This window comes from Mytilus trossulus, chromosome 8 (assembly GCF_036588685.1).
Source record: "Mytilus trossulus isolate FHL-02 chromosome 8, PNRI_Mtr1.1.1.hap1, whole genome shotgun sequence".
Classification (NCBI taxonomy): Eukaryota; Metazoa; Mollusca; class Bivalvia; order Mytilida; family Mytilidae; genus Mytilus; species Mytilus trossulus.
In genome coordinates, this window is record NC_086380.1 from 39,230,609 (window position 1) to 39,244,175 (window position 13,567).

The following is a 13,567-nucleotide window of genomic DNA, read 5'->3' on the forward strand; positions in this document are numbered from 1 at the left end:
ACGACCGAATGGACAGTCTTGAAAGTAATTATTTTTTACAAATTTTGAAAAATTTCATAAAACCTATTACACCAACGATCATTACTAGCATGCGGCAAATATTTGGTGAAGACTCACATAATCATTAAATTGAAGGGATGCATACTGATTGCAGTATATTTTTTTTATCAATTCAACATGAAATTTCTTCTAAATACATACAAAATAAGAAGATTATATGACATATATATATGTATATATAATTAAAACTATAAAACAAATTCCCATACGTTTCGGCCATTACGGCCTTCTTCATTGGAATAAATTACAACATTGAAACAACAATTACATCACTTGGATACATTACGTTATAATAACTTTTATGACGTTCATTTGCCGCGTTTTTTGCTTTTTCAATATAAATATATTTATCATCGTTCATACATTGTGTTGAGTCCTTCAGGTTCTAGAGTTTTTAATTTTTTTATCCAAAAGGCTTCTTTAGTTTTTCTGTAAGTTTCTGTCCCAAATACTCTTTCTATGGCGGTAACTTTTAAATTTGTTATTGAATGATTGTTCTGAATGAAATGGTTGGCTACTGGATCTTCTGTTTTCTTTGTTCGTATTTTTGAAAAGTTCAATAGCATTCGTTGATATAGTGTATCACCCGTTTGTCCTACATATATAACTTTTTCACATTTTGTACAATTAATCGCATATATCACGCCTACGGTTTTACAATTTATTTGTCCCTGAATGGTATATTCTTTGCCGGTGTTGTCACAAAATACCTTGGTTTCATTTAAATGTGAGCATAGTGCACATTGTTTACCACATGGTCCACATCCATTAGTTTGCTTATAAAATAATAAATTATGCTTTTTGTGTACTAAGATGTCTTTTATGTTGTTATCACGTTTAAATGCCACGATAGGCGGATCGGGAAATATTTTCTTTAGTCTTTCGGATTGATGGAGAATTTTAAGATTTTTTCTAAGAATGGAATGTACATTTGGAAGCGCATTGGAAAAAGTAATTACTAAAGGTACCCTGTTGTTTTCTTTCTTCTGTTTGTACTTTAATAGATCTTCTCGGTTTAATTTGTCGACTTTCTTTAATTGAACTTCAGTGGACGAGTTATTGTATCCACGTTCTTTTAGGTGCGTTTTTATTTCTTCTCTTCTTGTTTTGTAATCTTCTTCTGTTGAGCAAATTCTTTTGACACGAATGCCGAGTCCATATGGTATAGCATTTTTTACAGAGTTTGGATGGCTTGACGACACATGTAAGTATTGGTGTTTATCTGTTGATTTTGTATAAAGATCTGTTTTAAGTTGTCCGTTTTCTATGTGTACAAACACATCAAGAAATTCAATTTTTTCAGTTGAGTGACGCATTTCTGTTTTAATTCGCGGATGCAAACTGTTTGACATTTCGTGAAATTTTTTTAATTCATCTAAACCATGTTCCCATATCCCCCAGATGTCATCAACATATCTCCAGTATGAAAATGGTTGTAAATTGCTGTTTTGAAATAGATTTTCTTCCCATTGTCCGAGGTAGGTGCAAGCATAATTCATGCCTAGATGGGAACCAATAGCTGTTCCTTCAGTTTGTAAAAAGTGCTTTCCGTTGAAGCTAAAATTATTATTTTCAATGACTAAATCCATCATTTTAAGAACATCTTCAGTTGGGATTGATGTGTTAGTTCGATTTTCTAGTGCTGATTTACATGCTTCTCGTGCTTCTTTTCTTTGTACGCTTGGATATAATTTGGTTACATCTAAACAAAACATTATTGCGTTGTCTGGTTAAGGCAGTTGTATTGCATTTAATCTGTTGTGTCTTTGATATACGTGGGCAAGTTCCGAACATTCTCCGAAAGCTCGTTTTCGACTATTTCCGCGATTTTTTCTGTGGGATGGTTCCGCCCATTAATAATTGTTCTAACTGGGTGATTTTGTTTGTGTAATTTCGGATTAGCTTGTACCTTTCCGGGACATGTTCCTTTCGGTAACGTAAGAGATATTTTTTCATGTCTTTATCTATTATTTCTCTTTTACATAAATTTTCTACGAGTTTTTTTACTTTATTTTCATTTTTCTGTGTTAGATCTTTATCTATTGCTGTGTACGTATCGTTGTTATCTAATTCTTTTTCTACCTCTAATTTATAATCTTCTGTGTTCATTATTACAACTCCGGATGATTTGTCGCTTGGTCGTATCACGATGCTTGTATCATACAAAAGTTCCCGCATTGCTTTTTCTTCTTCAATAGTTATATTCATTTTGAATTTTCGACTTAATCTACTTAAAATTTCATCTTTTACGGTTTGTATATACTCATCTAACCATCTTTCTTTTCCTGCGGAGGGTGTGAACGTACTTGATTTTTTGAATTTAGTATACTCGTTTTGGTAATTTTCTTTTTCCTTGTTTTCTTCGAAAAAATGTTCGCAGGACGCATTCTTCTTTCCCATATCTTGAGATCAGCTATAAGTTTCCCCATGTCTACTTTTCTTCTAGTTGGAACGAACTTAAATCCTTTTGACAATAATGTTTTCTGTGCGCTCGTTAATTTTTTGGAAGATTTATTAATAACCTCACATTTTGCGTCGCGGTTTTGTTTATTAAAATTATCTATTGACTCTTCTGGTTTGTTTCTTGATTCCTTTGCTAAATTATGTTTGATAATTGGATTGCATGAACATGGTCTTGGTTTATTTTTTACAAGCGAAAAACGATTGTTTTCATGTAGTATTGTGATATACGGCATGCCATGGTTGCAATGTTTATTTCTTGAAAATTGGTTCCATTCAGCTATGAGACCGACTTTAGTTTTAATAAAAAAATCAATATTATATGTTTCACTAGCTGCTATAATTTCTGCTTCCGTAGCCCAGGATGTGGAGTGTCCATCTGTTTTTGAAATGTTATTTATATGGGTATCGAAATCACCGTCAATAAATTCCGTATAAAAGTTTTTGTCTTTTGAAATTGTTGTTAAAATTTGGTGACGTATATCTTCATGTCTTTCTTGGGTGTCGAATAAATATTTTGAGATGCATCGAAAAAAACAATTCCCGTCTTTCACTATGTTTACATTCTGCTCTTTAATCGGGCTAGTTCTAGTTTGAATATCTATTGTTAATTTATTGTTGTTGCGTAATTCGTTGCTTTGACATTTTATTGCTATTTATTACGAAAGAAACCAGCTTAAAAAAATCTTGATATACTGATAATAACAACTTACTTCTTCTTGTAGCTGATCATCTTCCATTTTGGCTCTTTATCTTAATAATATTCTTCACAATTTCCTTTATCTTAATAATATTCTTCACAATTTCCTAAAAAAATAGTTTTTATATCAATATCTTTTCTATTTATTTTAGCATTAAACAATATTTGTTTAAAATTATTTATTGACTCTTCTGGTTTGTTTCTTGATATTGAATTTGTTTCCTTTGCTAAATTATGTTTGATAATTGGATTGCATGAACATGGTCTTGGTTTATTTTTTACAAGCGAAAAATGATTGTTTTCATGTAGTATTGTGATATACGGCATGCCATGGTTGCAATGTTTATTTCTTGAAAATTGGTTCCATTCAGCTATGAGACCGACTTTAGTTTTAATAAAAAAAATCAATATTATATGTTTCACTAGCTGCTATAATTTCTGCTTCCGTAGCCCAGGATGTGGAGTGTCCATCTGTTTTTGAAATGTTATTTATATGGGTATCGAAATCACCGTCAATAAATTCCGTATAAAAGTTTTTGTCTTTTGAAATTGTTGTTAAAATTTGGTGACGTATATCTTCATGTCTTTCTTGGGTGTCGAATAAATATTTTGAGATGCATCGAAAAAAACAATTCCCGTCTTTCACTATGTTTACATTCTGCTCTTTAATCGGGCTAGTTCTAGTTTGAATATCTATTGTTAATTTATTGTTGTTGCGTAATTCGTTGCTTTGACATTTTATTGCTATTTATTACGAAAGAAACCAGCTTAAAAAAATCTTGATATACTGATAATAACAACTTACTTCTTCTTGTAGCTGATCATCTTCCATTTTGGCTCTTTATCTTAATAATATTCTTCACAATTTCCTTTATCTTAATAATATTCTTCACAATTTCCTAAAAAAATAGTTTTTATATCAATATCTTTTCTATTTATTTTAGCATTAAACAATATTTGTTTAAAATTATTTATTGACTCTTCTGGTTTGTTTCTTGATATTGAATTTGTTTCCTTTGCTAAATTATGTTTGATAATTGGATTGCATGAACATGGTCTTGGTTTATTTTTTACAAGCGAAAAATGATTGTTTTCATGTAGTATTGTGATATACGGCATGCCATGGTTGCAATGTTTATTTCTTGAAAATTGGTTCCATTCAGCTATGAGACCGACTTTAGTTTTAATAAAAAAATCAATATTATATGTTTCACTAGCTGCTATAATTTCTGCTTCCGTAGCCCAGGATGTGGAGTGTCCATCTGTTTTTGAAATGTTATTTATATGGGTATCGAAATCACCGTCAATAAATTCCGTATAAAAGTTTTTGTCTTTTGAAATTGTTGTTAAAATTTGGTGACGTATATCTTCATGTCTTTCTTGGGTGTCGAATAAATATTTTGAGATGCATCGAAAAAAAAAAATTCCCGTCTTTCACTATGTTTACATTCTGCTCTTTAATCGGGCTAGTTCTAGTTTGAATATCTATTGTTAATTTATTGTTGTTGCGTAATTCGTTGCTTTGACATTTTATTGCTATTTATTACGAAAGAAACCAGCTTAAAAAAATCTTGATATACTGATAATAACAACTTACTTCTTCTTGTAGCTGATCATCTTCCATTTTGGCTCTTTATCTTAATAATATTCTTCACAATTTCCTTTATCTTAATAATATTCTTCACAATTTCCTAAAAAAATAGTTTTTATATCAATATCTTTTCTATTTATTTTAGCATTAAACAATATTTGTTTAAAATTATTTATTGACTCTTCTGGTTTGTTTCTTGATATTGAATTTGTTTCCTTTGCTAAATTATGTTTGATAATTGGATTGCATGAACATGGTCTTGGTTTATTTTTTACAAGCGAAAAATGATTGTTTTCATGTAGTATTGTGATATACGGCATGCCATGGTTGCAATGTTTATTTCTTGAAAATTGGTTCCATTCAGCTATGAGACCGACTTTAGTTTTAATAAAAAAATCAATATTATATGTTTCACTAGCTGCTATAATTTCTGCTTCCGTAGCCCAGGATGTGGAGTGTCCATCTGTTTTTGAAATGTTATTTATATGGGTATCGAAATCACCGTCAATAAATTCCGTATAAAAGTTTTTGTCTTTTGAAATTGTTGTTAAAATTTGGTGACGTATATCTTCATGTCTTTCTTGGGTGTCGAATAAATATTTTGAGATGCATCGAAAAAAACAATTCCCGTCTTTCACTATGTTTACATTCTGCTCTTTAATCGGGCTAGTTCTAGTTTGAATATCTATTGTTAATTTATTGTTGTTGCGTAATTCGTTGCTTTGACATTTTATTGCTATTTATTACGAAAGAAACCAGCTTAAAAAAATCTTGATATACTGATAATAACAACTTACTTCTTCTTGTAGCTGATCATCTTCCATTTTGGCTCTTTATCTTAATAATATTCTTCACAATTTCCTTTATCTTAATAATATTCTTCACAATTTCCTAAAAAAATAGTTTTTATATCAATATCTTTTCTATTTATTTTAGCATTAAACAATATTTGTTTAAAATTATTTATTGACTCTTCTGGTTTGTTTCTTGATATTGAATTTGTTTCCTTTGCTAAATTATGTTTGATAATTGGATTGCATGACCATGGTCTTGGTTTATTTTTTACAAGCGAAAAATGATTGATTTCATGTAGTATTGTGATATACGGCATGCCATGGTTGCAATGTTTATTTCTTGAAAATTGGTTCCATTCAGCTATGAGACCGACTTTAGTTTTAATAAAAAAAATCAATATTATATGTTTCACTAGCTGCTATAATTTCTGCTTCCGTAGCCCAGGATGTGGAGTGTCCATCTGTTTTTGAAATGTTATTTATATGGGTATCGAAATCACCGTCAATAAATTCCGTATAAAAGTTTTTGTCTTTTGAAATTGTTGTTAAAATTTGGTGACGTATATCTTCATGTCTTTCTTGGGTGTCGAATAAATATTTTGAGATGCATCGAAAAAAACAATTCCCGTCTTTCACTATGTTTACATTCTGCTCTTTAATCGGGCTAGTTCTAGTTTGAATATCTATTGTTAATTTATTGTTGTTGCGTAATTCGTTGCTTTGACATTTTATTGCTATTTATTACGAAAGAAACCAGCTTAAAAAAATCTTGATATACTGATAATAACAACTTACTTCTTCTTGTAGCTGATCATCTTCCATTTTGGCTCTTTATCTTAATACTATTCTTCACAATTTCCTTTATCTTAATAATATTCTTCACAATTTCCTAAAAAAATAGTTTTTATATCAATATCTTTTCTATTTATTTTAGCATTAAACAATATTTGTCACTTTAAAATGTTGTTTCAGGATCTAATGCATTATGGGTAATATTTTCCAAAGCCTACACCAAAACATTATTTTTTACTAAAATGTATCCTAAACAATATATATATATATTTATTTATTTGGTTAATATATATTCTGAAGCTATATATAGTTAACTCAGTATATAACCGCCAATCCAATATGTTACGCAATGAGAAGCGGGATGTTTTTTTTGTCTTTGAGACGACCCATCCATTTTACCTGTAAACTGTAGGTGTCATTAGTCGGTGTCGAGAGATATTGAAAAGGTTTACTAGGATTAGATAAATCTATGAAAGAGGAAAGTGCAGTTTTTATTAAATGTCTTGTTAACAATAAAATTCAGTCTATTGCCTTGGGAAATAAATCAAAAACTGGATATTAATTTCAGTGGATTGGAATGACAGTTCATGTGACACTGTGAGGTAGAGCTCCTACAATTTACAATGGATTATCAACTTTTTTTTAAAATTTTCAAACGCATATTTCGGAAAGGAGTAGGTCCAATTGATAAAATGTAAACTTTTAGTTATTTATTGAGCAGTAAAGTGCTTCTGCTACATAAATATGGGCTATTTTTGACTTTACAATAAACATATATCGGGTATTGGCACCTTGAAGTCATGCTAAATTACTGAATTCTTCAAAATTCTTGCATTTTAGTTAAATTTTAGACGGGTTTCGTGTAAAACGAAAGTGGCCGCATTCGTGTTCATACTTAATATTGGAATGGAAGTTGTATTTTATGATAATACATAACATATATAAAGGTTGAGGATGAACACGGATGCGGCCACTTTCTTTTTTGACAAAAACCATCCGAAAAGTGACATTTTCCGGCATATTTGGGTGATTTTTCATATTTGAGCTTGAATCGGATCGTTTTTGATGACTAAATCAGTTCAAATCCTTCACATAAACTAATTGATTCAATTGAAATAGACACTTTTAAGAAGTGTTCAAAAAGTGGTCAAAATCTTTTGTCAGATGAACCTGAAATTTGAGGCCAAAATTTAAAAGCATCAAGCTTTTTCAATGGTGGGTATTTAATGTTCTTTTGCTGTCGGTCCACTTTACTACGGATAACCAAAGACTTGTAAATACCGAGCATCAAATTAATTAATTTAGCCTAGTAAAGCGTTCGACCAATTACCTCCTGGCTTGTTCGTCATGAAGTTGAAACACTATGCTTTGAGTGAATCTGCTCGAAATTGACTAAATTGTTACCGGACTCGAAGGTAGCAATGTGTCAAACTGGTAAACTTATAAGTCCAAATTTATTCAAATTCGTAGCAACAACCAACTTTTTTTTTAACAATAAAATATAGTTGAAAGGCACAAATAATCTTAACAAATATGCATTTTTGAAGTATAAAACACTTTACTTTCAAAATATATCTCAAAAAATGAAAAAGTTACAGCTATTTGAAAATTCGTTTTTGTAACCCAGAAAAGTACATTTTTTCTTTCAAATGACTCAAAACATGTTCCATATCGTCCAAATTGTTAATATCACTCCTTTAGATAATCTATGCCTACCAAAATTCACTGCTGACCATCTAGTTGAAATTCCAACACTTCAAAGCATGAAATATAAGTATGAAGATACATAAATAATAATTTCAATGTTTAGAAAAATATAAAATAAGAAAATAAAAATTTAGTTATCTCCCCTAGCAGAAATTCCGAAATTGAGTTATCTTCCTTTGTAATAATGGTAATGCTAATGTAATGGTATTTCTTGCTGTAAAAACTTATTTTGTAATTCTCTTCAGTAGATATTAAAAGATAAGACAATGTTCCAGTTCATTTATCATTATATTCGCTTAGGCAAATCAATCATCCAAATACATATATAGATATGACTTATAAAAAGAAAAAAAAATAATTTCTTACCTTTATCCGTCACAGTTTTACTGTAAAATATATACAATAATCAACTACTGACATACATGTATATGTAGATGCTATACTTCTTAACAGTCTGAAATATCAATATATAAGGTCTCCGCGTCGGAACTAAAGACATTTATTCTAAAAACAGTTGTTGGCACGACACGGGTTATGTTCTTCTCATGTATGATATGATGGTATGATACCAAACCCCTACAGGGAAGGATTGTGCCTGATGTTCATATGATGAAATCATAATCTTTCAGTCAGTTTAATTGACGTCTGGAGCTGGCATGTCAGTTAACTGCTAGTAGTCTGTTGTTATTTATGTATTATTGTCATTTTGTTTATTTTTGGTTACATCTTCTGACATCAGACTCGGACTTCTCTTGAACTGAATTTTAATGTGCGTATTGTTATGCGTTTATTTTTCTGCAGTGGTTAGAGGTATAGGGGGAGGGTTGAGATCTCACAAACATGTTTAACCCCGCCGCATTTTTGCGCCTGTCCCAAGTCAGGAGCCTCTTGCCTTTGTTAGTCTTGTATTATTTTAATTTTAGTTTCTTGTGTACAATTTGGAAATTAGTATGGCGTTCATTATCACTGAACTAGTATATATTTGTTTAGGGGCCAGCTGAAGGACGCCTCCGGGTGCGGGAATTTCTCGCTACATTGAAGACCTGTTGGTGACCTTCAGCTGTTGTTTTTTATTTGGTCGGGTTGTTGTCTCTGACACATTCCCCATTTCCATTCTCAATTTTATATAAATATATTATTTTATTTGCACATTTAAAAAAAATGTAAATGAAAAATTGCAAAACACGAATTTACAAAAATCATCAAAGTATGTTGCTTTCTTTTACTGTATTTGACATAAATGACTTTTAAGTAGATATTATAATAATTGAAGACATATATACACGTAAATAAATACAAATATATCTTAAAACATAAATATTAAAATTTCTTACCCTTAAGAGGCTGGGTTATATACAGTATAATACATAAAAACCACAAAAAAACATTTCTTTCGTCACTATCTGAAAAATAAATAAAATCAATATATATTTGTCATGTTGAATATAAAAAAAATTTTTTTTTTAGAGATCTTAAATAATTTCAAAAATATTGTTTGACACTGAAACTACAAAATAGTTTAAAACATCTTTAATACATGTAATAAATGTTGTTGTTAAATACCATTATATTATAAAGTTGCATTATGGGAATCTAAAGACTTATTATAAATAAAATTTAACTTCTAAAATCAGTATTAAGAAAATGTTGAAATAAATAACAAGCCTTTGTAGGCACTAATTAGCAGTTTTCCTTCACAGCTAGATCAACACCTGTATTGTCATTGTAACAAAACAGAAAAAATTAAATAATAACTAGTAATTCAGTCTGCAACAAAAACTGTTAATCATAGCCTGAATGAAGTACCATTGAGGTAAGTAAAATTTTATGAATATGACTATGAAGAAATATAAAATCTTGCAGTAAAACTTTTTCTAGTCAAACGTTTTTGGCGCCGACTAAAAATGATCATAATAAAAAAATTAATGTAGAAACGGCTATTTCAGAAATAAAATATATGTGGGAAGGCACTTTATATAAATATTACATGGGTGATGGGTATCAGTGCGTACTCTTCGATTCTCAATTACAATAATTATCTAGATTGCGGCTGTTGTCGTTGAAATAAAGTGCATTTTAACCCACCACATACATATTTTTTTTTCTGGAATAGCCACAACTAATGTACCAAGAAAACAATTTAAAAACAACCAAAAACAAATAATAATAGCAGTGCAAATTGACTTCCTGTCAACATGAGTAAATACAGTTAGTTTGTTAGTAAAGCTGGTTGAAAAAATAATTAGTACAAACCATATTAGTATAAAATGACAAGTCCTTCATTGACTTTTTGCCATAAAATGAACAATAACAAGAACTTCGAAACATCTGTATACCGTCCAACTACAATTTCAAGATTGCCCTTGCTGTAGTCCTCTTGTAACTGGTACACATAAATCGCAGGATCATCAGTATATTTTACATTATACCATTTGTAGAAACCGGGAACTACTGAAAGTACTTTTCCGTTATAAACTCCATCTTCAAATGTATGTTGAATATATTTCCCAACTAACAATGGCATTTCTCCATTATGTGGTCTTTCTTGGCTTTCAACACGTTTTGACTCTTCAACAAGTTCACAGAGTTGATTAGTTAGTTCCACAACTGTTTTTGCTCTTTTTTTTTCTTGAAAACAGAAATAACGATTTGTCACTTGCTTTTTGCAATAAGACGTTCTTACGAAAATTCAGTTATCTTTAAAGCTTTTTTCTTCTCTGTAACAGTAGGTATTTCATTTAAATGTAAAGTCACATCTTCTTTTGACTGCCATAAACCAAAATAAAGAATATCATTAGTGAAACCTTCTTTTTTCTTCAAAACACGTATTTTCTTCTCAGCAAGCTCTTTTTCCTTTTTTTTCATTGCTTCTACTCTTTTCCTTTCAATTTCCTTTAACCGTTCATGAAACTTTTCCCGGATATGTTTCCCTTTTCTTCTGCTGTCATTCAAGTATTGTTCTCTTACTTTGTCATCTAAACTGTCCAGCCAGTCATTTGTTTTATTGTGGGAATAGAGCAAGTATGCCTCATTACATAAGGCTGTTGCATTTGGACGATATTTTAGTAGAAAATCTAGCTGACCAAAGAAAAATTCAGGGAGTTTGTTATGCTTTAATGTACTTCGGCTGTCCTTGTATATGTTTTCTGGTTTTGAAGAATACTTTCCTCCTGGAAGCTGGTCAGCAGCTTGTCTTTTAAGCAATATTAACATAGATGTAAATAGAACCTGCAATATCTGTGTTGTTAATCCGTCTGATTCATCCGGTTTGAAAAGGTTTTGCATGACCCTATCGTCTTCATTCATGAAAATCTCAGGAAAAGGCAACAATTTACCCCTTATTACATCTGAACTGTCATCTTTGGCTTCATTAAGAAAATCACTTATAGCTGCTAATTTGTCATTCATATACAAAATGTGTGATTTGTTTTCAATGTCTCTCCATAATGGTGCTGTCAAGATTTTGGATATAATTCCAAGAGATCTGCATCCTGCAACCAGTAACGGATCAGAAATGTCATTGAAAACTGAGGTTAGTAACCTGTTAGTACATCCATTAATAAATTCTAAAAAATGAGCAATATTCTCTCGATGATAATAAGTTATTTGTCCTAATGGGAAAAAAAATGTTAAAACGGTTATGAGTGAAACGTACAAATTTCACATTACTGTCACCTTTGTCTTGTAAATATGTTAAAATGGACCTATACACACCACTCTTCTCGTCCACTCCTCTACTAAATGCTTTACTGGACGTTCATAATAGACGAATGGTACCACACTCATTGTTGAATGTGAATGAATCAGTCTCTTCAACAGGTTTTGGATTTTCTTCCTGGTACAAATTTTCTAATTTTTGCAATGCTTCAGCACAAACATCTGCAAAATTGACCAGAAGATGTAACGTGCCAAAAAAAATTGTTCATCTGAGAAGCAACATTCTTTTCCTCATCAGATAGTAATCCCAATCTGCTGTAACACGTCTTAAAATTTGGGTTCTGTATTCTTCCAAAAGCATTTGAAATTTTTTCTCTGTGCTTGCCCTGTCTGACATTGTGTTTTTTATGTTAGTTAAAAGTTTAAACCTTACACTACAGTCATCTATATCTTTTTCAGCACACATTTCATTAATGTCGTGTAATATTTCTTTAAGAGTATCTAAAACAGTTTCTGAACCTTTGCACTGCATTTCTCTGTAGACCAAGCACGTAGTTATTCTTATCTTCATCACTAACAACAAAAACCTCATTTGACTTTCCAAATTTCGAAGTTTCGTCTGAATACAATGTCAAGTTTTGTTTCTGTGAAATATCAATCATCTGCCTTTGAGCAACAGCAATCTTGATGTCATTAATTCTGTTACATGTGGAATATGACGGAACCCTATGTGGCTTACGTTTACATAATAAAGAAACAGCTTCTATAACTGGACCTACATAAGCAGCAGCTACATTGAAATTTTGAATATTCATAACACACTGTAAAGTATCATAAGTATATCGATTCGAGGTTTCATCAAACAGTTCTAACGGTTCATTATCAATGAGTAAATTTTTAAGGTAATCATTTTCTTCAATTAAATCTTTATTTTGTGATTTTAATTTCTTCGCCTCTTTTTCCTTTATCATCCACTTATAGTTAAATTTAGTAATGTAATTCTGCAATTTGGTATCTTTGTCCTTCAACTCTGTTTGAAGGTATTTTACAATATTATGTTTTTCTCCAATAGTACGTTCAAGCCTCTTGGTTTTTGATTTTAAATTACAATTAATTACATTCAAATTTCTGGTCTTTTCTGTAAAGTTGTAAAACTTTTTACCTTCTGTATTCCCCTTTCTGATGACTGATGAAAATTTTAAGTTCGATTTAATAAAATTACGTTGAGCTGCCTTGGCTTTTCTTTGAAGCGCTTTATTGTCTTTTCGTAAAGTTGATATTGTTGATACCTGTTTCTCAACTGTCAACTCTGTGTACATGAGTGCTGATGACAATTCAGAAATAATACTTTTTTCCTCTTTTGAAACATTTTGTGTAGCCGTAGTCATTGGTATTGAAAAATAATTTTCCAGAAGAAGTTGTCTTCCCTTACCCCCTTTTGATTTGTAATCTCTACATAGTCTATTTAGTTTGGAATTAAATGCAGGTAGCGGTAAACTATTCATATCAATGTGTGACATCAAACATAAGTATTGTGCAACCTCTTTTGTAGGCGAAGGTTTATTTTTGGCGAAACAATAAAGTTCATATACAAGACCATTTTGTATATCACTTTTAGATATAAACGGCAAATTATTTCCAGACTCCAGGTCTTTAGCATTAACTCCATATTTGTTCATATAGTATAACATTCTTGTCAGTATTGTGTTAATTTTTACTTGTTAAAAAGTGAAATGATATATAAAAATACAGAAGTCTGAGGATTCTAAACGGAATGGATATATTTCACAAGTGTCATGTTCTAGA

The 13,567-nt window shown here is 30.7% G+C and overlaps 1 protein-coding gene across 1 annotated transcript; it reads right to left on the reverse strand.

The window, feature by feature from the left end:
• Positions 1 to 410: 410 nt before the first annotated feature.
• LOC134727651 (uncharacterized) lies at positions 411 to 1,775 on the reverse strand. The gene has a single exon (XM_063592033.1). It carries the CDS (start codon positions 1,773 to 1,775, stop codon positions 411 to 413), a length of 1,365 nt encoding a protein of 454 aa, XP_063448103.1.
• Positions 1,776 to 13,567: the final 11,792 nt, after the last annotated feature.